This window comes from Notolabrus celidotus, chromosome 10, assembly GCF_009762535.1.
Source record: "Notolabrus celidotus isolate fNotCel1 chromosome 10, fNotCel1.pri, whole genome shotgun sequence".
Classification (NCBI taxonomy): domain Eukaryota; kingdom Metazoa; phylum Chordata; class Actinopteri; order Labriformes; family Labridae; genus Notolabrus; species Notolabrus celidotus.
This window is the reverse complement of record NC_048281.1, coordinates 26,890,336-26,912,649: the sequence shown is the minus strand read 5'-3', so window position 1 is coordinate 26,912,649 and position 22,314 is coordinate 26,890,336. Positions and strand designations below refer to the sequence as shown.

General features: G+C 40.1%; 1 protein-coding gene across 1 annotated transcript in view; it reads left to right on the top strand.

The window, feature by feature from the left end:
* The window catches only part of LOC117819712 (LIM domain only protein 7-like), a 67,465-nt gene that overhangs the window by 5,587 nt on the left and 39,564 nt on the right, over positions 1 to 22,314 (top strand). The window contains exons 3-5 of the mRNA XM_034693135.1: positions 4,543 to 4,613; positions 8,312 to 8,381; positions 15,985 to 16,091. Of these exons, the coding sequence (XP_034549026.1) occupies positions 4,543 to 4,613; positions 8,312 to 8,381; positions 15,985 to 16,091 (248 nt within the window). The remainder of the gene's footprint in view (positions 1 to 4,542; positions 4,614 to 8,311; positions 8,382 to 15,984; positions 16,092 to 22,314) is intronic.

Here is a 22,314-nt window from a genome sequence, read left to right as displayed (position 1 = left end):
AAATGTTTTTATTTCTTTATCAACAAACCAAAACACAACATTCCAACTAAGTTATTGTGCCATTTTCTATAGAATTTCATCACAATATTTGACTTTTCTTGGTATTTTTAGAGTCTCACCCAAGAAGCAACCTCCAAAGTTGAAAAAAAAAGAGTCCAATGTAGGAGTGCAAGACCTTGTAGTTCATCACTTGTCCACTAAAGGATGGCTACAAAAGCCTAACTAGACAGGCGTTAGAATTTAACATCTTTACAGCCTTTTTGGTCTCAGTAGCTAATTTCTTTAATCCCAAAAGCTGCACTGGGGCTGGATTTGATTTTGTAACTCATCAGTTTTGATCATATTAAGGCTAAGACTGATGCACATTAATCAGGGGCATGGCTGATTTGATATATGGTTGCATTGGCAGCAACTGAGATACCATCAGCCCTCCTAAACTCAGCCTCTTTGCCAGTTTCTTTGTAAGATGAAAGTTTGGTTGAGTCAGTATTTCTCATGGCAATTGGCCGCCATCTTTGGCCTTTATCATGCCTCTTCAGAAACCAATGGATGAAGTCACTGAGACCACATACATGTTTTATACAGTTTATGGTCAAAACTTGAAAATAAATATGGTATACAACAACATAAAACTGTACCTACTGTAAGTAGGGCTTTGGTCACTTCATTTTTGAGAGAAAAAAAATCTAGCCATCTTAAGATTTATAAAGTAAATTGATGGAAAAGAGCAAAAACAAAAATCTCAACCCAACTGTTTATTTTTTAAGGTATCTGTCATACAATGCTAATTCAGTGGTTATGACTTCAAAGTACTGGAGTACTTGAGCTTTAAACTGAAATACAGAACAGGCCATCCAGGTGCTGTGAGTTAGAGGATTAATATCCTGTAATAAACTCCCAGAGCCACATTTCCATCCTCTGTAGTAGTGGGGTTGGAGAAGTCGTCATGGGACTCTAGTCTTCCACACGTTCAGCAGCACATTCTTGAGGGGAGCGAGGGTGGGTTTTACAGGAAAGCAAGCTGTTTTTGAAAATCTCTGCCCCTGCCTTCAATCTCCCTGTTAAATCAGGGTAGCAGTATGTTGCTGCAGATTAGACTTGTTATCCCACATGGCAGGTTCAACGGGGGGGACGGGGGGGGGGGGGTGCACAGCAGCCTGGATCTGAGGGGAGTTAATACCTCTAATGATGACGATAGAGAAGAGAAAAGTATTTTGTTACAGGCAGATTAGTGCCAGGGAGGGTCCCACATTACTCACACAGACAGGGAGATCATATCTTGAGTACTTCATTCAGCCTGCCCTTAGGTTGAAGGAAGTAATCAAAATCATTGTGCTGTTTCCACCTGTATTGTTTGCACGCATGCACGCTGCTGCCCCCACATACATAGAACAGTAGGGGTCAGGATTTCATATGCCAACTGCTGCAGCGCCCGACTGATTACACACTCTATAAAGTCTGTTTGCTCTGTGTGTGTGTGGGTGTGTTTGTAACCTTATGTGCATGTCTGTGTTTTTTTACTGTTTTCAAGATGTAGTCAGAAGTTTTTTTTTATCAATGACAGTCAAAAGCTCACTGTTTATAATATGAAATTAAAACAACTATTTCCCATCTAAAGCTTGATCTTATTTTCCAAATATGGAAACTTAAATCTCCTTCATCTACTCCAATATTGTGTAATCTCTGGGAATGTTGGGTATTTGAGGACACTGCCCTCTCAGGTTTCCCAGGGTGTGTCCTGAGCTGTGACACGACTTTGTTTAAAAATAATAATAGTGTCCTCCACTCAGTCCGTCAGTCTGTCAATCCTTCTAATTGCTCTGTTTTTAGTTTCCCCATTCAGTACTGAAAATGACAGCCTATAGTTAGCAATGAGGGGTAATTGTTCCCGGATTCCCTTGAAATGAAAAGGGACAAAAGCCTTGAACACAGCACATCTGATCAGTTTTGTTGGGAGGACCCGTTTGACTTGTTTTGCCATGTGTGCACACCAGTTAGAGTGCAATTTAGTCAATACCAGCCGTCTCATCTTACTGTATACAGTGTAGCACGTGTTCTCAACTGCCCTATTTGCCTAGTAAATTAATTGAATTCCTGGTAAAGGAAAGATCAAACACATACGAAAGGTAATGTGAGGTAAGTGAAGCTTAGCACAGTGTTTTCATACTAACATGCACCCAGTTGACCTTTTATTAGTTTGGCCTAGTTCTGATACTGAGTCAACTGGCTCAAATGTAAAAAAAAAAAAGGTTTTAGGCATCACAGGACATTTTTAAGCATCTTATGCAATTAAGTTGTGAAAAATGTACTAATTACTAAATATTTCCCTTACTAAAATGTAAAAAATATATATTTAGTTGTCTTTTAGATGAAACCTACAGATATAGATGAAAACTGGATTTCCAAAATGTTTATTTCAGCTTTATTTATCTATATGACACCTTTTGGACAATGACGCTGCCCAATTTGCTATTTAGTTCAAGATAACCATCAAGCCACATCTTGAATTGCTTAAAAAGTAGGATCAATGCAGAAATGCAAAAACTGCAGTTCATCGAGTGTCCACTTGAGGCTGCCTCCAAAATCCAAGGAAAACCTGTTTGAGCACATATGAATATGCCTATTTTACAGCCTGTTTTGCCCCCTCTACATTGTTTCTTAGTTTGTTATGACTGTGTATTGGGGAACTTTTTTGAACTTATCTGTTTTGATGATATAAAGGCTATGAGTTATGTATAATGATGCATGAGGGCCTGTGTCCACTAACAGCATTTCTGCACTGGCAGTGCTTGTTTTCTATATGACCAATGCAGTCTAGCATTTCCAGTGTTTCCAGCATTTCCAGCGCTTGGCGTCCTGAGTGCAAATACACCCTCAGCATCAGCTGTTTTTTGTTGCAGCACCTACAGAACTCAGATCTAAAGAAATGTAAACTTTTAGAACACAGTCTGGCGTCAAGTGTCATTTCTCCATCACTAACCAATCAAATTGAAAAAGAAAAGGGACTTTTGCAATCAACTTTTTAACAACAGTGCAAGAAACTATCCACTCTGGTTTTATTGAGGGTATAGTTTTCAGAGCTGCTGAAAATACTATGAAACAGTTTCTGTCAATTCTTTTTATATTTCTGTGTAATTGAATGAAAGCCAACTTGGAGCACAGAGAGAAATAAAGAGATAAAGAGAAATTGAAGTGCCGCAATGTGAGTAAGTAGGTAACAGTAAGCAATGGTAAGAAGTGCTCTGAAATTGAGGTCTTGGGCACTGCCAATATAAATAGTACAAGAAGTGGACACAGGCCCTAACTTGGGGCGTGGCTGATAGACTGACAGGGGGGCTCACTGTTGCTGTTTGCCAGTTTCTTGAGTAGACAGAAGGTAGATTGAGTCAGCGTCAATAATATGGTGACTGTCATCTTTGGGCTTTATAATGCCTCTACAGAAATGGGTGATGTCACAAAGACTATATCCATGCTTTATTCAGTCTGTAAACACCAAATAGGAAAAAGGAAGTAAAAACAATAAATTAACAACCACAAATACAGTTAAGAAATTCAAAAATTATAATAATAAACCATAAAATGTTGAGAAAATCTCACCAAAAAAGCTCCAAGAATAGTAGGTAAACCAGTAATTAAGACTGGAGAAGAAAGGCAACAAATAAAGGGACTCCTTCAGTGCATCCAGTCTTTAAGGAAGTTTCTAAAAGTTAATCAAAAACTGTAGAAACAGATAAGAAGTGATAGCTGTATCAAGATCTATTTAAGAAAAGTAGATAGAACTGTACACATTTGGTTTAACTATGAAGTACTTGAAGTTGTTTTTTTAATGTAAGTGTTTGTGTTGGATTAAGTAGCTCAGGTCCTCATTGGTCAAGGAGTTGATGGTCAAAACATTCCAACAAAACAGAACAGGAAGCTGTGTGTAGGAGTGGTCGCCAGCATAAATGTGAAATCCCATGACAAAAGGCTGAACACAGAAAGCATGCATGAAAGCTGCAGTTTATATTTGTGTTGTGTTTAAGATCAAGGATGCTTTGTTTCTGTGTGTGTACTGTATATTGAAGTGTGTTTCAGAGTACAAGGCTGCAGTTCTATCCTGCATGCAGTTGTGTGTATGTTTCCCTGCATAATGACTCTTGGTGTAGCAGTGGTTTTGAGATCATGGGAAAGGCATGAGGCTATAACATAGCGCTGTGTTCCTCCACAGCTCCAGATGCTGCCATAGCTGCCTATGAGGCTCCAGCCACAGATTTAGCACAGCTTTCATGTAATCCAGCAACTTTTTAGCTCTAAAGCGAGAACAACTTCAGCCGCTGGAGGATTTCTGATGAATACCTGAAGAACTCAACTCTCTCCTGGAGACACTGTAGGAACTCGGGAGGAAATACCTCTTACTTCCTCTGCTACTGTTCTCAACATCCTACCTTTCTTCTCCAGCCTCCCCACCCCAGCACACAAACACAACCCCCCCCTGCCTCTCCTCCTTACCCAACCCTTCTCACTATTTTGCTCTCTGTTTTTGTATCCTTTTTTTTTTTCCAGGCTGTAACTAAGAAGAAATTTGGGAGCAACGACTTCCGATCAGCACTGGAGAATGGCGTTCTGTTGTGTGAGTAAGTACGCTGCTTTTTTCCCAGGCACCTCTCTCTTAAGCCGCTCATTCATACGGGATCCCTCTGCTCTGCTCCAGGTCTATGTAAGTGTTGCTGATATTTCCCAGGCAGACCCCCTGCTGTGTCACTGTGTGTTTGTTAGCCACTGTTTGCCAGACAGCACAATAGAGGCTGTTATCTGTAACTTTTTTTAAAGTTTAAGTGTCAGATCTGCCCTTTGTGGTCTTGTTTGAGAGTATGAAGTGTGATCTATTTCAAGAGGAGTTGTTTTGCATGTGTGACAGATGTTAGAGATCTGTGGACGGGCAGAGTGCCATCCTAACTCTAATTTGAGCTGTGCTGTGAATGGAAAGCTTCTTGCTGAAACCACATGGGGGAAGCGAGGGTACCGTGCTTTCTCATTAACTGGGCTGCATCGAGAGTTTTGATGAGCAAATGTATCTATGTGGATATGCTTTTATTCAACAACTGCTTCTCTAAGAGTTGTGGTTTCCCTTAGATCCAGGATGTATGTGTGTGTGTGAGAGGGTTTGCATCATGTCTCTTTCTGCATGTGTATGTGGGCTCCTCTGGAGGATGGACATGGTGATGTGATTTGCACGAATCAGCAGGAAGCTGTAATTACAAACAGCCCATGCAGAATCTTCCAAACCTCTGTTGGCTTCGATTGAGAGAAGAAGCGCTCCATTCTGCTGATTTGAGCCTGACTCCACTGTTTGCTCACTCTCAGGGAACATCAGAGACCCTTTCATTCAGAGAGCTGTCCGTGTTTTCACAGCATGAGGAAGAGGAAGACGTAGATTAAATCGCTTTCACCTAGAAACTCAGCCTCCTGTCTCATTGTGTTGTAGTTATCTCAACAGCTCTGGGAGGTTTGTTTAGTGCGGGCCGTGCTCATGATTATATCCTATTTGGCTCGCAGTGTGTTTGTTATCTTATGAAATCATTACAGCTTTCTATTGTTTCATGGCTAAATGACTAACTCAGACCCAAATGCCTTTTGCATTCCTTCTTAACATCTATTGTCTTAACAGCCCCCTCCACAAAAACACAGACATCCCATACACCTCCAATCTGTATGGTGAGAGAGTAGGAGATAAGCACAGCACAAACAAACACTTAACTTATCATATGATCTGGTCTCACAGTAACTTTCAATATGATCTCCTTTTAAAAACAGTACACTTTTGCATTGTTTTCTTTGCAAATAAAGACTTTGCTTTCAAAACACAACAACCCAACAGATCTTAAAGTAGTCAAACCATCTACATTACCGTATTTGATTATGTAACACCCTGACAGGGAACGCTACCTAATCATTATAGGCAATAAACAGCTGATACAAATTCATGTTTAGCAGTTTTAAGTTATATTGTTGGCCATTTTCGCCTTTAATGGATAGGACAGCTGAAGAGAGACAGGACATGTGGGGAACAGAGAGTGGGGGAGGACATGCAGTAAATGGTCAAGGCTGGAATCGAACCTGGGAACTCTGTAACGAGGGCTGTAGTCTCTGTACATTGGTGCATAGTTAGACCGCTAGGCCAGTGGCGCCCCGATGTTTAGCAGTTTATTGAGTGATTGTCGATTCTCAAGCTCGAACTCTTCACATATCAGTGTTCCAGCTCCTCAGGTGGGACAAGTTTTTCATCTCTCATTAAAGCTCCTGTGAGGAGTTTTTGAGCGGTTATGAAACAGACAAACAATTAAATGTGATCTGTCCTGACATGCCGTAATGTGGCTTGGTTTGGTTGTGTCATAATGTCCAGTAAACAGGATAGCAAAGCTTGTCAAAGCAGCAAGGAAGGTGATCAGGATGCAGTAAGCCCAGCTGTTGGACATTATCATTAAGGGCATTATCAGTAAGGTTCAACAACACATCCTAGAACGACCACCCTCGTCTTGATGTGGTTCCAGAATGTGAACAACAAAAACAAGGCGTGCCAGGGCTTTTTTTAATCCCTGTTGCAGCTGACGAGGTTAATTGAGTAGTCTCATTTGCTGTTTTTTTATGTAAGGTTTTTCTAGTTAGTAGTTGGATTTGATGATGTAAGATTGTTTATAGATTGTTTATCTTATCACCTTACCTTGACTTATCATTACTATAGATTTTACCTATCGCCACTGCAGAGCACTTATCTGACTTGTTGATGTACAACTGTGCTGCTGTCAAACTGCTTCAGTGTATCAGGAGGAAAATCTCTGTCTTCACCTGAGCGGTGGAACTTTTATTCTGATGTACTTTATTTATTCCCTGTATTTTGATGCCTGCTATGGATCACTTATTTTTGGATAATCAATAGGGTTGCAAAATGCTGGGAATTTTCAAAGTTGGAAACTTTCCATGGGAATTAACAGGAGTTTATGGGAATTAATGAGAATAAACAGGAATTAACGGGAATTAACCAGGAATTTACTAAATGGAAGGTTGGCTCTTAATAGGGAACTTAAATATAGTTGGGGAAAATATATTTTAGCATAGTCCTGACTAAAACAACCAGATTTCATGCAAGTACAGTTGAATATCTATGCTATTCCTCAATCACATGCACACAGCACACTGCTTACTGCAGGGCTATTGAGACCACGCCCCCTACATGCACTGTGCATTCCTCCATCACATGCTGGAGATGATGTCTAGAATCCTACAGAGGCTAGGCTTGAGAAGCTTGAGGGAAGAAGCTTTTTTATTGACATGTTGAATGGGACTTTTTTGGAGGAAGAGCAGCTCTTTTTATTTAATTTGAATGGGACTTTGTTGGGATTGCATTTTTGTTAATTTTTGAATGGGTTGGGAAAAGGGGGAAGAGTAATATTTAACTGAACATTCATGTTTTTGTTCTTGAATGAAAGAATTGATTGTTCAATACAATATTTAACACTTGATAAAGTTCTACTTACAAATAAATCTGTTTTAATTGTATTATTTTGGATAGATTTCTGCTTATAACAAAACCAATATTTATGGCAGGCAAGGCAGCTTTATTTGTATAGCGCATTTCATACACGAGGGCAACTCAATGTGCTTTACATTAAAACATTAAAAGCATTGGAGACATTCAGACAAGCATAAAAGAACACAATTAAAATGACAAATATGATAAAACAGAAAAGAAAAGGAAAATTAGAAATATATTAAAAATTACATTAAATTTTTAATTTAATTTTAATTTAAAGTGCTTGGATATGATACCTTCCCATTAAATTCCCAGTTAATTCCCAGTTCATTCCCATAAATTCCCAGAATTCCCATGGAAAGTTTCCAATATGGAATATTTCCAAAATTCCCAACCTTAACTTCCCATGGAAATTTACCGGAAGTTTTCCACCCCTTTGAAACCCTAATAATCAATCATGAACTAATTAGGAGACTTCCCAATAATGAAATAACCCTTCGTTTTCCAGCCCTCTGGGTCAGTTTTGCTCAGAGATTCCAGGTCTGTCTGGGGTAAATCCAGTATAAGAGGGTATGTTTTAGGATGACCCAGTGTGTTTACATCAGGGTGCAGCACCGACCATTTACTAAACTGAAGCCAGGTGGCCACCATTACAGAAAGTCGTAAACACACAACACTCAGACTTTGCAACACTTCTCTGCTCATTCCTTGCTAGTTAGACCAGCAGAGCCAATGACCCGGTGCTTTCACTTACCCCTTTTCTTTTCCCTGATGTGTTCTCTCTCTGTCTCCTGTCCACAGTCTGATCAACAAGATCAAGCCTGGTGTGATCAGGAAGATTAACAGGCTGCCCACTCCTATCGCTGGACTGGTAAGTCTCCTTTTTTTCTTTTTTTATGCAGCTTAAAGATTTGCATTTTAGAAGTTTGAAAGATGTTTTGACACATACTTTTATCATTTCCTTCAACTTTCCCTCACACACAGTTTTTCCCTTGTTATCACTGCTTTATTTCAATGTTAAGGTAATATGTGTTAAGTGAAGTGCAGCAGCAGCAGCAGTGGAGATGACTGGTGACAGGTCTCAGGCTCAGCTGCCAATGAGAGCGAGGTGTTTGCCTCAGTGCCTTGTCGCTCCTCATATCCATCCACACTAATAAGTTCAGTGAACATGGAGCTGCTTGAAAGGCCAACAGCCGCATTTAAGTGCTCCCTAAATATGATGTCTGCCATGCTTGAGGCTGCATTCAATCAAAATCATTCAGGACAAAACGTCCTTGTGTTGGTCTGATAATGAAGATTTCCAGTGAGTGACGGCTGTTCAGAAGCTACAGACTTTTGCTTGTGTAATAACCTGTTATTGAGTCTGTGTCTCAGTCTTTTATCAGCTCCTTAGGTCTAGAAATGTCTTCAAATTTTTGCTGCTTGTGGCTTGGTTAAGATAAATGTTTTAGGAGTGTCTGCATACAAGTGTCTCATGAAGTAAAGGGTTGAAATCCCTACCTTAAACCCATCCCTCACAAAGCCTGCTCTTGTGGGAGTAATTGAGTCCAGCTGTCTGGGGGAATTACAGAGAACCCCAACCCTCCACCAGGCAGTCTGTGTCGGTGGGCTCAGAGTTTGGCAGGACAATGACAAGTTAGCGGTACAAAACAACAGACTGGCTTCAGGGCTGGATGTAAACAGAAAACATTTGCAGCCTTCAAACAGTACCATCATATGTGTGTTATGACATAAATCAAATACTCTGCCAGTTTGTTTTGGACTGTTAGTGATAAAACTGGCTGGGCACCTGCTGAGGTAATGACGTAAACCGCCTCCTCCATCATCCAGTAGCGTTGGGGTGGTATTTCCGAGACTTGGACGCAAACCTGAAACCACCTGATCATAAATACGCCCGCAAATGTGAAGACTCCTGGTTGGCCCGCAGGGATCAGTTACTGCCAACCACATGGAGAAAAGTAGAATGTTCTCCAAACTCACTCACACAGTGTTGTGAGAGGATTGTCTCTGTTACGTTGACTCCATTATCTTACAGCTTTGTAAACAGAAGCACATCTGCTCTTTAAGTGTTAGAATTAAGTGCTTATAATATAAATCTAGCTCTTTATTCAGCATTAAATGTCTTTATGTCGAATCTTGTCTTCACACAACAGTTGTGGGAAGTAACAAACTACTAATACTTTGTAACAGCGCTCCAGAAGAGTTTCCAGGTATTTGCACCTTAGATACATTATTTATTTTCTTTAAACATTTTAAGGCTTACTTGCACATTTAAAAGCAATTTAAAGCATTTAAAGAGTGCGACTGAATATTCTTAAAACGAAAAGGCTGTGAAAACTCAAAATGTCAAAGCAACTGTCTGCACTAGATTTTTGAGGCTAACTAGAAATCTTACATTTGAGCCAACTGATTAGTTTTTGTTGAGATAACTTATCATTCATATGTAGTGTAACTTTAAGTTTTGAGTTCTACATACTTAGAAGTGAAAGTTGTGCCAACTTATTATGTTTTGTTCTGAAAATGTACCTTTGTTAGTGCACATTACTGCACCGTTTTCCCACTTGCAAGGTAGCTAGCTAATGTTCAAAGCGGCTAACTATTGGTAATGACCATGCCTTATTAAACTAACTAACTAAACAAATTAAAGTTACACTAACCGGTAATCAACTCACAATCAATTGACCAACTACACTGTAAATCCGAACAGTACTGCTGACTTATAAAAACTGATTAAGCTGTACTAAATATATGTTATCTAGTTAGCAGCACTCAACATATTTTCTTTCTCTGAACAACTTATACAGTTTTAACTTTACTTGACTCAGTATTTTTTAGTTCACACAGCCTGTGTACTTATTACTTTCAAGTACATAAGGGGGACGTGCAGTGACGTCATGAAGCTTTATTTGGACTGACGTTTTCTGAAAATCCATTTCAATATGGCTGACCGTCTACTTGGATGGTGTCTGCACGTGGAGTAATTTGTAAGTACAAAAAAGGCTTCTTTTCTTAATTTAATGTATAAAGCTAGAGTTTCAATACAATACTCAAACAAAATACTCATCTTTAGGGTGATAAAATCCACACAGCACAGGAGAGATGGCGCCACATGTGGGAAGTTGGAAGTGTGGAAGACCCCTGTAGATTTGAGTTGGAGACCCCGTTCTTTGCCTGAAGCATACTCAAATAATTTGTCCGAGCCTCAAACCCATAATTTCAAGTTTTGCCGACCTAACTTATAAAATGAGACCAACTTTACACAACAAACTGAATACAGGTAGTTAAGATAACTACTTTGATGTAGTTTGCAACAAAATGGAACATTTTTTAGTTTACCTAACTAAAAAATCCTTTTCAGGCCAACAGTTTTAATGTTTCATTTTCACAGTGCAGCAGCCTTACAAACCCAAAGACTGATCTGGAAAGTTTTCTTTTAAGTTATATTTTAGGTCTTTTTCACTTTTATTGATAGGACAGCTGAAGAGAGACAGGAAATATGGGGAGTAGAGAGCAGGGGAAGATGTGCAGCAAATGGTCAAGGCTGGGAGTCAAATCAGCGACCACTGCAATGAGGACTATAGCCTCTATACATGGGGCACCTACTTAGGTCGCTAGACCAACGGCGTGCCAACAGTTTGGTGTTTTTGAAGTGGGGTTGTATGAGGTACTTCTCAGTGGTATGTGTAATTCCCACAGGGGAAGCCGCTTAGCTCGGCTCCTTTGTTGAAAGAGTGGGGAAACAACACGGAAGCTAGGCTATCAACTCCTGCAGATGGGGTCAGTTCTACCACTCTCTATTCAGAAATGTTCTTTATTTGACGTAAGAAAGCCCATTTGTTTTTGCACTTTTCAAGGACGCAACTCGCAAGTGTTCCTCTGCCTGCAGCTCATTTGCCTGGTACCTTAACAATATTCAAGTTTTATTAGATGCATCTCAATTTTGGGATCATTTGAAGCTACAAATGCTGAACATAATCAGGCTGACACAGTTATGGCTGTAGAGTTTGTCATTCAAGCTCAGTCTTCCCCTTCAACGGCTAAGTGTATTTTAGTATGTTAAACATTGTGCAGACCATGGGTTGTGTCATTATGCAACAAAAAAAAGCATTCAAGCCGAAAACTTACTTTGAAGACGACCCCCATTCGACTTATCTGGTTTTCTGATTTAACTTCTGAATATTGAAGAAAGTCTGCGAAACAGCAGCGTGCAGTATGATTAGGAACTCTGGATGGTGAGTGATGAAGTCTGAAGCTGTATGTGAGCTGCTGATATCCTCTGATTCTCAAAAGGTCCTGAAATACTGTTGTTACCCAGTCCTACTCGTGACAGCAGTGGCTCCCATGTTTAGTGGCATGGGCTAGTTTTACCACTAAGTGCTGTCAGAGTAGAGACAGCTTGGAACATACTGCTTCTCTGGCATGCCTAACGTCAAAATAACAAGAAACCAAGCCCAGCATTAAGGGTGCCTTCTCCGTTTGCCATGGAGGTAACATTTAACCACTGCTGAATGAAAGTCCTTGTAAACACACCTCATTATTGCTCAGATACGAACATTTTCCACCATTATGCTTATAACTGTTGTTTTAGTTTTACTATGTGAAAGATTTGAGCCCTCAAATCGATACCAGGCTTCATCTCAGGAAAAGTAAAAAGCCCGGGGAGGAATGAGAGGGAAAAAACGGAAACCTCTCTGGTTTTGTGGAATATTTAGCAACATTGGCTCCAGACTGGGACTATTCTTTGGCTTCACTTTTTGTTCAAGGGAATGTTTCCCATGTCAGCACACTTCTCTGCCTGTTTCTGAGCACCGAGAGAGCTGTGGGTTTGGGTCATGGTGCCCTGGTCTGGGCCTGGTTCAGCTTTTACCAGTGCTTGGCAGGACGATGATGGTTTTGCATTAGGGGAGCCAGCTATATGAGCCCATTTGGCTCAGTCCAAGGGGACAAAGTTAAAGATGACTCCACTGGCCTCTACCCACCATAAATACACTGTAATTGACATGGAGTTGGATGTTCTGCATACACTCACTCCTTGGTGGGTTGAGGTAGCTATGGGAGGAGATAAACAGACAGTTTCACTGGCCCTGAGGGTGTCTTTACTCCTCTAGTTGTCTGTGTAATCAACTGTGTGAAGACAGGCATTTGGCCATGTTTTGTTACTGTGTTTGTATTGTATGGGTGCTTGTTATGTCTGGAACTGACTATAAGAGCAGGAAGGTCTTTTTTGGGTCTATTTCAAGTATTCCATCTCTTGTCGGTTTATTGTCCTAAAACGTGTAGCCTGATATTTTAACTAGAGCTCTGCTTGGTGTAGGAAGCACTGCCAGGGGTCAGTTGAGGGTAATTGCAGAGTGTGCCCGTCCATGGGAAAGAACATAGCTGAAGAGTGACCACATTGTGACCAGTAGGGACCAAGATCCTTCGAGGCTAAATCAGACACATTAAGAGTCAAATCTTTCTGTTTCTTGGTGTGAAGCGCTTAAATCAGGGTGCTCCAGTCTGCATGAGAGGATTAGAGGCTGCATGATGGGTACAGCATATTTAGCAGGATTATGTGCAGGCACAAGTCAGCATAACATTCCTTCGACATCATTATCTCTGCATGCTCTGGGACTTACTGTTGGGGGGGGCTTTTAATGTGTTCATAGAGCTCTTTGAGGCCAAATGACATTTATACTGTTGTGATATTAATCCTTTCACGGGGAGTCGGATTTGGTTAAAGTGAAATTTTGCCTCACAAGGGAAAGACATTAGCGTTTAGAAAATGAATGAGATTTTTATTCACACTGCAGCTGTAAGGGCCTGTGTCCACAAACAGCATTTTTGGGGGCTTGCCCAAGACTTCAATTTCAGAGTACATCTCACCAGTGCTTCCTGTTTCTAGGTTATGAAAGTTGTCCCTTTGTGATGACCATAAAGTGTGTTTTAAACCACTCTGTGTACCACTGTATGGTTTTCATTATTAAACTATTTTTTACAAAAGATATATTTAAAAAATGTATAAGAGATTGTGTTGTAGCATCAGCAGCAGCTCTAGACCATAGACTGTATAAAATATGGACGTAGTATCCATGACGTCACCCATTTGTTTCTGAAGCGCTGTTTTGAGGCCAATCGTCAGCGGGAGCCATATTGCTGCTGTCGAGCGATTGTGACGTAAAGAGGCGGGCTTTGAGCCTCCTAGCCAACAGCTACAGTGTTCCCGTCTGTCGATCAAGTCAGCCTCACCTCTGATTAGAAGATTCGTAATCTCAATATCTTCGAAATTGCCACGTTAGAAATTCACCCCCCTCACTGTGTGTGCCAATCGAGAAATGAACTATCCAGACTACACTCGTCTTTTGTACCAGGCTGTAAATATGTTTATTTCTGCTGTAAAGATCAGCTTTTTTTTAATTGGTGTGTATGTGGTGCGCAGTACTTCCGGAGCCAGCCTCAATCGGATCCTCGATGAACTGCAGTTTTCAGCACTTCCGCATTTGACTGATATTTTCAGACCGGAGGTTGTCGCTTGCTCTAGACCTGGAAATTGTACCCTCAAGAAAACAAGTGTGATTAGTTTCTCATTCGCCATTGTTGACAAAGCTTATGTCAGAGGTCACGCCCCTTTTCGAGAAGGGCGAAGGGAGTGGTGTTCCAAAAGTTAAGATAAAGGTTAAGTTTGGTGACCTGAGCAAGCAGAGATGGCAACCTGGCCCCCTGTCACTCAAAACAGCAGCTCCTGGAATTATAGATAACTTTTAGCTATAATATAATTTCAACTGTTTAGTATTATAATAATTAAACTTCTTTATACATATCATGAAACAGGAAATACTCTATAAGACCAAAAAATATAACTTTGTCCCGGTGTGTGTGTGTGTGTGTGTGTTAAATTCTGCTGTGAAGTTTGATTTTTTGACATGGGGCTCTAAATGGGGATTGACTCACTTTTGGAGCCACCCTCAAGTGGCCAATCAAGGAATTGCAGCTTTTGCCCTGTAGCGCAGGCTCATTTTACAGCCCTGTGCTTGAGTTAAAATGTAGCTATGAATCTTTTATCTGTTTAGTTATTTCATACCCAACACAGAGATCCTTGTGTAAGTAATGTGGTTTGTGCTGTTTTGTCAGCCATCATGCTAAAGTGAGGAGATGTGAACAAGATGTAATAAGTAGTTTATGACTGTACAAGCTGTTCTTGTTGATTTACAACATCATAAATGTAGTGACGCTGAAAAATGCCCCGTGAACAGTTTAATATTTACAAAGGAGAGAGAGAATAAGGATAAAACTTTTACTAAATCTTTCTCTATCACTGTGGAAAATAACATGATCATGTTAATTACCCAGATAAATCAGAAGAAGAGAAAACGAGTTACCTCAGTGCCTGAAAACAACTGTGGGGGAGCCTAATCCTTAAACTGTAGGGGCCCACGTTGACCTGTAGGGCCTGGCAAAGTGCTGTTGTGGGACAAGCAAATCTGTTAGCAGGGGATTCCTGCGCAGAGAGGTCAGCCTTCTCCTACCACTTGCTAATAAGCATGTTTGCCATTTAAATATAGCACAAGCTACCCCTTAATTATTGCAGCCCATGTTGAAACCATGTGTCATTACATGTAACCATCTTAAGCAGGGCTGTCTCAATGGGAAGTGCAGACCTGCAAACAAGGCCCGTGGGATTACAACAAACCCCGTGAAGGAATGGTGTTTCTGTGGTTGAAGACTTGTTTGGCGTGCACGAGATGTGTGTTTATTAATAGAGCAAATGTCCCCAAGCAGTCTTTCTCTAATCTCACATCTGTGTACACACAAACTTTGCCCAATATTAAGAAGATAGACCGTTTAGATAGATAAACCTTTCACTCCCATTTCTTCATGAGTTGCCTCAGGAAAAAGATATTTGTCAGTTTCAGTCACCAGACCTCTTGTTTCATAGCAACCGAATGTCTCCAAAATACACCCCCACCCGCACATTTCACAGGTATTCTCGAGTGAAGGGCTTGGCAGGGAGGGGAGGGGACAGTTTCAGGGTGTGAAAATGAAGGATGCCGCAGCAGGCATTGTGCCCTGTGTGCGTGTGTGTGCGTGTGTGTTTGCCCCTATGTGTGTGTGTGTGTGTGTGTGTGTGTGTGTCAGTTCTGCACTCGCATGGCCAGTTGGGTGGGACTTCTTTGCACAGCTCTGATGTCATTCTTCCTGGTTTTGGCTTTGTACCAACCCTAACCCCGCCCACAGGTGGCTCTGCCGCTGTCAGTCAGCTGCTGTCACGCAGCCTCTCCCTCTTGCATGTGTGTTTGTGTGTGTTCTGCCCTGGGACGCTTCTTATTTGCTACACACATGCTCCTCCCTCCCCTTCTGTCCGTCTCTGCTCTCTGCTGATATGAACTTTGGAAGCAATGAGTTGTAGGCTGTGTCCCTGCCAGGGAATTCTTGAGTGATTATTCTTTTGCCTCTAAAGGTGGACAGCCCTCATCCCTGCTTTGTTCTTTTTCCAGGACAACCTAAACGTCTTCCTCAAGGCCTGCGGGAAGCTCGGACTAAAGGAAGCACAGCTCTTTCACCCAGGAGATCTTCAGGACTTATCCACAAGAGTTACAGTCAAGTAAGTTTAGATTTTTGTGAAATACTCAGACTACTACTACAACATTTAGTTACCAGCCTGTGCCGTTTACAGAGTGGAGTAAGAGCCTTCTGTTAACTTGTGCTTTTGGCTCATCTTTGAACAACCCTCAGCCTTTATTTTTGCTGTACTCAAAGACAAACATGCTTTAATGCAACTGTCACACCACATAGTGTTTCAGAGCACATGCTGCCTCATGTGAGGCATGATTCAAGCAGAAGTTAAAAAAGGGCAGCGCTATTTTCAGTGTGCATCTAGTCCTGTGTTGGTAAACACCTGTTTCAAGCACAGCTCACATTTATTTCATACAAAAAATTTTGGAGGGAACAATTGATGAATCGCGTGTGCAAGAAGAACAAATAATCTATCCAGGTGTTCTAATCTGATGGGAAAATATCTAATCATACTAGATCTAGCGAGGTCCTGTTTACACAGCAATGAAAATATTCATAACAGCTCTTGTGCAACGTCGGGTTCTAGTTCTTAAAAGAATTGATTTTCTGATGGCGTGATCGAGAACTTCAGCATAGTTTCTTCAATGACTACAAACATTACCAGGCGGTGCCAAAGTTTTTATCATTTTTCCGTTTTAGACGCTCGCTCTTGTGTCTGTTGCATGCCAAGCAAGGATGAATGCGGTATGTTGAACAACCTGTTCACTTGTTACACAGGTGTGCCTTCAGGAGCGAGCAAGGTAAGGTAGAGCTCAGGCCACAGTCCATCCGCTTGTTTTAGCTCTCTATGGCTTCACAACACTGCTGTGCAAGCACAAACAAAAAGTGCATCAGCAGCAATACCTGCAGGTAGTGAAACTTAGAGGTAGGAGGATTAGATAGGAACTTGAATGCATCCCTATAGGGGTCAAAATAACGCAAAGTGAAGTCAGGAAAGTGAGGTTTGTCATAACAGCAGAGCCGCTCTCTCTGTGACTCTGTGCCTGCGAGTGTTGTCACTTAGTGGTTAAATTAAAAATCAGTCTGGATGTTCCTTTGAGATGATACCACAACTTCCTGAAACATCTTTCTCATGATCCACCCAAGAATGCGTCTGTCATTCTTCAGTAACACTGACAATAGTGTCGCAACCACAGCCCTCACAAAGACGCTCACAGAGGCAGATGTTCTGTGCGTTCACTGGAATATGAACTCAAAATAAACAAATCTGCCTGCCGTTTATCAAGACACACCCTCTTCTCCCCACAGCAGAGCTCACCCTGCCCTGAAATACTGCAGTATCATTCACTCAACGTCTGATTCACTGTCATAAATACAGAGATAATTCTTTTATGGGCCATGTGCCCTTTGGGTTATCAGACATTTCCCCTCTTACATAACATTCTCCCATCATATTGGTGGTAAATGACATTCATGATGTGGAAAACTGGCAATGAAAGCTCACATATATGTCAGATAAAAGCTCATTATCAACTTCACTTCATTACCAAACAGAAACAGACAAAGTTGTGTTCAAATCATGCTGAAATAGTGTTGTGTCCATGAAAACCTCAAGTTTGTGACACCCAATCCCTGGAGCTCAGCTCTCTGACAGCATGTGTGCCTGAGTGTGTGTGCGTGTGTGTATGTGTGTGTGTGTGTGCAGGGGTTTGTTACAGAGGGGGCTCACTCTCCTATTTTTAGGCCCCAGGGGTCACTTTGAACAGCAGGACTGATTGGAATGGTATCAGGACTGAAACGGAAGAGCTATTAATAGAGTGTTTTCCTCCTGCCAGTACATTTCCCCCCTATGCATGTGGTCTTGAAGTGTACACCTGTGTGTGTTTATGGACATGTAAAAGGTTGACAGTGGTTTTGCAGTGAAGGTTGTGGTTTTCGTGAATGCGTCCCACGTGGGAATCTTTAAATGCAGAGCGGAGATGTGAAGATACAACTTGTTTTTCTGTGTTTTTGCAGAGGCACTTTGTTGCTCACACCTAACACATCAAATAACTCAACTAATTTTTATTTGTAAAGCACCTTTCAAACATTAAAGCATGCAGCCCAAAGTGATTCACAAAAAAAAACAGAGAGATAGAAAACAACAGCAATAGGTTCTAACGATACAAGGCTAAAACAAGATAGAGGAAAATAATATGAAATACTTGAAAATCAAAATCAAATTATTACAATAAGATTACAAAAATACAATAAAATCAGATATATAAAATCTGGTAAATATAATGAAATCAAATAAAAACAGCATAAAATAACAGATTTAAATATAAAATAAAATCATTACAATACAATTTGAAAAATGGAACAATATCAGTACAAGAAAATCAGATAAATAAAATCAGGTAAATAAAATGAAATAAAACAAAATCAATGTAAAATAAGATAGAATGAAATAAAAAATAAAATCATTACAATAAAATCAATAGAATAAAATAAGATAAATAAAATGAAAATAACATAAAATAAGATAGAATAAAATAAAAAATAATCCTAAAATAATGGTAATAATCATAGTAATGCAGTCTAGGGTTAAAAAGAAAGTTAAAAAAAGGTAAGTCTTAAGTTTATTTTTAAAAACACACATAGAGCTCACCATTTTAATGTCCAGAGGCAGAGGGATCCACAGTTTAGGGGCATACATACAAAAAGCTCTCTGGCCGGCACTTGTAAGGGAAACATAAGGAACATTTAGTTAGTTAGTCTTATTTTATAGATAGAAAGTATCTGCTTTGATTTCTTGACTGTCCTATTCACTCACAGAGGGATTGTTTCTGACACCTTATACTTACAATTGTTTTAAATATAGCATTTTTTTGTGTTTTTTTCTCTGAGAGTATTTGACACTGGGTTAAAACTTTGGTGTCTTTGTTCTACAGGGGAAAAATAATGTAGTTTCCCTAAAGTAGTAGCCACGCCTCATGCAAAAAGAGATGGTAGACACATAGTGTAACACAAGGAGATAATCCCAAACAAGGTTACAGACAAGCAGCCAATGGTTTAATTTCACTCTCTCTTATCAGATTCTAAGCAAATTAGCCTCTGAGAGCACCGAGCAAAGAGAGAGAGAGAAAGTTGTCTCTATCAGCTGTCTCTGCTCCTGGTGTGCGTCCAACCTCCACGCCCTCAGACCCAGTCTGACAGGTGCCTCGCTCAGCTTCCCTGTTCCCTGTTTCAGCAGTTTGAAGCTTGTTGTCCTGTTTGTGCAGTATGTGTCTTTACTGTTCACCTGTAAAGTTTGGGTTAACTTTACACATTAACCCAATGTTAATTTAAATATCTGTGAGAAGATTTTAGCTGGTTTAATACTGACGCCTTTACATTACCTACAAAAGGGAACATGAAGATTGATTATTTCTAAATTGTGACTCTTAAAGTCTTTGAACTCTCCTGCCAGGAAGGACCCAGACGAGCATTAACAGCATCCTGCCTGAAACTGTTTTTTACTACATTTTTTACAGCAAATATCACGGTAAGAGATACATTTTAATAATAATAATAATAATAATAATACATTTTATTTGGAGGCGCCTTTCAAGTCACCTTACAGGGAATGAAATAAAAAACATTCATCATTTAAACATAATTAAAACACACAGACTAAATAATAATATAAAATAAATAAATAAAAAAGAATGTGGGTGAAACATCAGAAGGATACAATCTTTAATCAGAAAACACTTCTTACATATTTAAAGGACAAGAGATACGACAGTGTTTTGTTTCTCAGGCACTGTTGCATGAGGACAATAAAGGTTTTGCGTGCGCGCTAACATTCCTCATGCAACACAAGACGTGGTTGGTAATCTCTGTGTGAAGGTCAAGCAAAACAAGGAAACAAGGAGAGTTTTATGATGTAGTTATTGAACACATTTACCTCACAATGCAATATGTTAGAGCAAACAACCTTAAATAATAAATAAATAAATGAATCAATCCACATAATGAAATATCAAATAATGTAACTGTAATATACTATTATTAAGTTGGTGCATACTCTTCATGAGCACAATGTGCATGTCTCCATGCTGCACTTAATTCGTCTTGGCTTGGAGTAAAATGTTGCCCAGTCATGTTATGTTAAACCATTACTGATAAACTGTAACATGGTGTGACATCTTGAAAGAGCAAATGAGACAAACACAGTGACATTGTTGTTCCAAGAGAAAAATATAAACATGTTCATCAAAAATATCACAAATTGCTGAAACTTTAAGAAGCCAGTCTGAAGTATCAGTGAAGATAATTTATTTTTTCCATAAACTTAGATGTATGTAAAGCAGTATTCTCAGGAGACACTCATTCAGGTTTTTTGTGTAATCCTGGGTCTCTTTTACCAGCGTGGTCAGAAGCCAATCAGCTGACTGACTGTGTAGGCATGGTGAAGGTCCTTGTTGGCATGGTGGGCTACCATCATCTTTACTTAACTTCATCTGAAAGGTTTGACTGCATTTAAAGAAATTAAAGGCGTAGTAAGGAGTTTTAACTGATTGTCTCACTTTTACAATTTTCCCCTTTCATGACCAACACAGTAAAATTAGATTATCAGCCACAAGATTTGGCTCAGATTCTTTATGAAAAGCTGAGTCGATATTCATCTCTCACCTAGATGTGTCTATATTTAGAACTCCACTGGTAAAGTTTGTCAGGGAAAAGTAAGTTAATTTTTCTTTTACTCAATACTTTGTACCCCTGGTTGATACTGGAGCAGGGTTAGTTGAATGACGTAGGTTTTCTGTTGAAATATTGTGTCAGACAGAGAAACTCTACAACCAGGGCTTTGGTAGGTTAAAGAGCAAAATGGCTTTGAACAGGATGTATGCTGGTGTATGAATGCTTTGCTGCTCTTAGAGGACAAAAGAGTTCTACTACAATTCATAATTTGACACAGCTACAAGTCAATATATTTCCATCTTGCAAAAAGTTGTCTTTAACAAAGAAAAGTAGTGTTAAAAAGAAGATCTGTATTCCATTTATAGAACGCATTGGCAAGAGCCATGTCTTTATGACAGTGGGTGATGGTGCTCTTGGGAAATGTAGTCTTCATCCTGGAAAAACATTGTAGTTTCAACAATTCCATCCATAGGGTTCAACACACCATTCAAATTCCTCACAGTACCAGCAATGACTGCAACCAGAGTTTGAATCAGATGTTTTGTTTAAAGTTAGTTGTTGGACATAGTTGGACATTGAAAAAGTGGAAGAATCATCTTAAGTCTGAATTTTAAATTTATCACACAAAAAATAATAAGAATAGTGAAAACAACCAACATAATTATAAGTCACGAAACATTCTGCACTAAAAGGAGCTCATTGACTCACAAAGGATTGATTTGAGGTATTGAACAACACCTTCATGAGGAATGTTAAAACTCTCACAGTAAATGTTTGAGCTTTAATAATAGTCGTTAACAAGCCCTGCGTCTCTCTTTTGGTATGAAGCTGGCAGACAGTGACACTCAAGTCCTCTTCTACAGTGTGCTGAGAACACTTTATTTCAAGCTGGTCTGTGTTGTCCCAGCAGCCAAGAGATTATTGGATGTCTGTTTTGACCTTTGAGCTCAGCAGTTGCTTGTAGGTTTGGCCTTAACACCCTCTGCAGTGTAAATTGCTCTATATAGCCTCATGTTGCAAAACCTGCTTCCTGATAGTCGGTTACAAACACATTCAGAATCACAATCGTCAAACTGCATGACAAAATGTTGTAACAGTGATACAGACTGATAAGAGGGGAGAGTTTGCTGCTGGGTGACGTGCCTCCCGAAAGAGTTCCTCTCATCTTCCACGTGTGGGTGAACTATAACAAAGTGCAAACACACTCCTAGCACACTGAGGTGCAATCCTGCCCAGGCCTCTTATTCAAGTCTGATTCACTTCTACTTTAGACCAACTGTGTCAGTTTCCAACAGCTGCCCAGGAAATGAGAGCATTAAAGTGCTGTGGATGAATCATTCCATCTGAAAGTGCTCCATGTAACTTCAGCCATGTCCTTTAGCCCCCTTAGCTGTTGTTTGGAAATTCGGCAGCATGTAGCCAAGTTTGGAGGAGACCCACAATTCAACTCACTTGACATAAAGGAGCAGGCTAGACCGTGCAGGGTTTTTCCTATTGACACTAAATGTCAGCGGATTACTCGACATTTGACCTCTGTGAATGCATTCCCAACTATCCATTTGTCACAGAACTACTTAAACAGGATGTATGTCTCAAAGGGTGGAAATTGCAGCTTGTGGAACAAAGGATGTGCAGCTTTTAGT